This window comes from Triticum urartu, chromosome 5 (assembly GCF_003073215.2).
Source record: "Triticum urartu cultivar G1812 chromosome 5, Tu2.1, whole genome shotgun sequence".
NCBI lineage: Eukaryota > Viridiplantae > Streptophyta > Magnoliopsida > Poales > Poaceae > Triticum > Triticum urartu.
Window position 1 is genome coordinate 303,768,802 of NC_053026.1, and position 3,785 is coordinate 303,772,586.

General features: G+C 45.6%; 1 protein-coding gene across 1 annotated transcript; it reads left to right on the plus strand.

Moving 5' to 3' along the window:
• The first annotated feature begins 1,672 nt into the window (after positions 1-1,672).
• On the plus strand, positions 1,673-2,295 carry LOC125555921. The gene has a single exon (XM_048718725.1). It carries the CDS (start codon positions 1,724-1,726, stop codon positions 2,105-2,107), a length of 384 nt encoding a protein of 127 aa, XP_048574682.1. The 5' UTR covers positions 1,673-1,723; the 3' UTR covers positions 2,108-2,295.
• The last annotated feature ends 1,490 nt before the right edge of the window (positions 2,296-3,785 follow it).

The window sequence follows — 3,785 nt, forward strand, 5'->3', positions numbered from 1 at the left end:
CGTCCCATGTAACCTTTTGCATTTTTTTTGCAGCCAAATCCCACTAGTTCCTCTCGTTGTTTTCTATCCCCAAACTAATTCTCAACCACGTTCATCTCTCTCTCTCTCTCTCTCTCTCCCCCTCTCTCTCCCTCCCTCTCTCTCCCTCCCTCTCTCTCTCTCTCTCTCTCACCTACGCAGTCCACCTATGTCGCCCATGTTCCCTCCAGCAGTGCCGCTCGGATCTATTACGCCGCATCATGTGGTTGCAATCCACATCACCATCAAACTCTCCATCCATTACTCCGCCTAGATTTGATCCCCTCCACCGCAGTACTCCTCCTCATTGCATCTCCGACACCAACGACTGTGCCTCCCTGACATTCTCCAGTGCTCCACCTCCAACATGGCATACTACCTTCACCAGTGTTACCGCAACGTCGTCGCCGATGTAGGCAGTGGTTGTGCACTTCACTAGCATGTGGTAGCCTGGTAGGCACCCTAACCATCGGGAAGGCACAAGAGAAATAAATAGCTAAGTGAGATGCCGGGCTAGTAGAATTGGGTTTACAGTTATGAATTCCAATTCTTGAATTATAGATACAATTCATGGTAGGCTAAAAAGGTTTTAGAGTTTGATTTCGTTGTAGTTTGTTAAGACTTTGTTCTCTCGCAAAAGGGGTGCTACATATATTATAGTAATTCTATCGTGCAATGCACTATATATCAGAAAAGATAATATTAACATTACACGTCAATACCCCTAAAAACATTACACGTTAATACAGAAAAATTGATTTCACGGTGATATTAGGTAGAATATACTCTAATTAACATGTTACATTGAAAAGGATATTAATTGTATTGCACGTTAATATCAGGAAAGAGGAAAGATACCGATTGCACGTTGATATTAGGTAATATATAATTACGTGGTTAGCATCGAAGTTTATATTAGGATGGTATTAACAACACACTAAACATGTTTAGCCCTAAAACACCGGAGCAACATAGATAATTGATACGTTCAAACGGGTGAGATTCGTTGCATCTCCGTAACTCGCTCTTTTTATATTGTTTTTCTAAAGGAGGATTACCTCCGGCCTCTGTATCTGAAAGATGCATGCGGCCGTATTATTAAAAAGAGCAAACAAGTAACAAGGTCCGCAATCCAAGTACAACTCGCAAATGGAGCAAAGAGAAAAAAAATAAAACACAGTAAACTCATAGCCACAACCGGCTAGAAAATAGGACAAAATGACTAAACACCTATCCATATAGGGGTAATCTATATCAATTTTTGTCTACCAGGTGTAATGTTTTAATGACTAAACAAGGTTTGCAATGCACTATACTCAAGGCTTAATCTATATCGATACTCTATATATATGTAAATCTTGAGTGGTCTTAGAATATATATTTTTGACGGGCGAGTGGTCTTAGATTAGTTGGCAGTTCTAAGACCACTCAAGGCTTAGGCAGTTTTTCTCAAAAATAAAGGCTTAGGCAGTTACCCGCAAAAAAAAAAGATTAGTTGGCAGTTTGTTTATTTAATTTTTTTATGGGTAGTTGGCAGTTTATTTTGTTTGATGTGTTTGCGTTTCCTTTCATTACATCGTAAGAAAAAAAAACTTCTACATACGGCTTTTCCACGCATATATATTGTTCTAGTACGTGGGATGGTGTTGCCATCTTGCCAAACCCACCTCATTCCCCAGCGAAAACTTCCAAGCCGCCAGTAGCGATGGCTGCGTCCGCCCCTCTCGCCAGGGTCGCGCTCCTCCTGCTCCTCCTCCATGCCGCCCACCATGCTGCCCATGGAGGAGCCGTGGCCAGGCTTGCTGGCACGGGCGGAGCGAGGATGGCATCACCGGAGGGGTATGCGCCGGTGCAGACCGCGGTGTACCGGCCGGCGGCATCGGAGGCGTTCGAGCCGTTCCAGCTGTGCATGGGGTGCCGGTGCTGCCCGGCGGGGAACAACGGCTCGTCATGCGTGGACACCCAGTGCTGCTACGGCATCAACTGCAACCTCCCCGGCAAGCCGTTCGGGACCTGCGCCTTCACCCCACGCACCTGCGGCTGCGGCGCCAACAACTGCACGGCTGCACCCGCCCCGCCTGCGAGCTAGAGTAGATTACAGCAGGATCCGATTGATCTTGATCAATCCGTCCGATCCACTTACGAGTTTGCATCGCCGGATCGATGCATAATTACGGCAGATTAGCTGATTATTATTTGATTAATAATCAAAATCCCTCGTTCTCATTTGTAAATGTTTCAAAGTTGTTTCGGTTGATCATCGCTGTTGACATGTGATTGAAAGTAGTGATGGTAACATCGATCAACTGTTACGCTTTTCTCTGTCAAATCGGCCGATCGATCGGTTCCTGGAACAATTAATCAGTACTGGGTACGTGCGTTTAATATAATCCCGTGCTCTGAAGAAACTGCTGAATTAAAGCTGGGCGCTGACGTTTTGTGTTCCGGAGAAATGAACGCCGGTCTCACTGATTCTCCCGGCTTACTGATTAAGGTCATTATGGGTGTGCATTTTTTTTACTTAACGTTAAAAACACTCTTATATTATGGGTCAGAGGGAGTAGTATATATGAACACGCATGAGAGAGATTTCCCAAGAGTTAAGAGAGTATATCTTACAGAAAATATACAGGGTGCTCCACGCCCCTATACGAATACGGCACAACATCGGTCATCGGCGGCTGTTGTGTTGGCTCTTAGTCTTGGAAGACAATGAGCACTACCACCTAACCTTGTGAAAGCTACGTTGGTTTTGAGGTCCTAGATCGTGCTCGTTTTGCTAATTGAGATTTTGGCTGATTTAGCAAGTTTTATTCGTTGAACAAGGCTGATTTAGCAAGTTAACTGATCGCCCGTCGACCAAACGCATGTGAGTGCACTCGATAGATCAGCACACAGAAATCGATGTTACCTGCCCTGCCGGCCCGCAAAGGATAGATATATACTCTTGTCTGTCAGCTGCTTGCTCACCCTAGAAAAAATTAGTTACAGCACTGAAACCTCTGTCAGAGTCAGAGCCCGACACGACAAAGCAGCATCAAAGTGAGTCTGAAACCACGAGATACTATCAGGAGGAGGTAGCCTTTGTCTGACGGCCACACGCACACGCTGTTCTCTGTCTAGACTAGACTAGAGAGGTCAGGCAGTTCAGTTGAGCCTTGGTCGTCTGACTGAAGATGAAGGTCCAGCCAAGCCAGACAGTGTTGAGCAGACAAGTGGTTCGGGATGCGATGCGATGCTGGAGGGAGGCCGGGGACACGTACGTTGGTCGGGGAGCGCGGGCATCGTCGGGTGCGGCGTGTCCGCCCGACGGTGGGCCGACGGCGCCCTCGCGCCGGGGGAATCATGCGCACGGAGGGATAGCGGACAGGGAAGGTTGCGATCGTTGGAGAGGTCGATCGGCATGCGCGCGTGTGCCCATCAACTCTTTAATTAGGTTCCAAGCATCCACGATGAAGCTTAGTTCCTCTCTCCATCATTTGCACGAATAATATGGCGATTAACGCCGTATCGTACACGGTAAATTAGACCATAATCTTTCATGCTATAAAGTATCAATTAAACCATCAATTTGTCTAATTCACATCTAAATGTTTTATCAGGATGTCACATCTAAGCTTCCACAAATAACACAACAATAAGGAACAAAAACAAAAAACTAAGATAAAAAAAATATACCATAAACATAATGGGCATCAGGTTAGATGTGACATAAGTATGTCACATCTAAATGTGTCCTAAACAGACCCTTAAACCATAATCTTTTT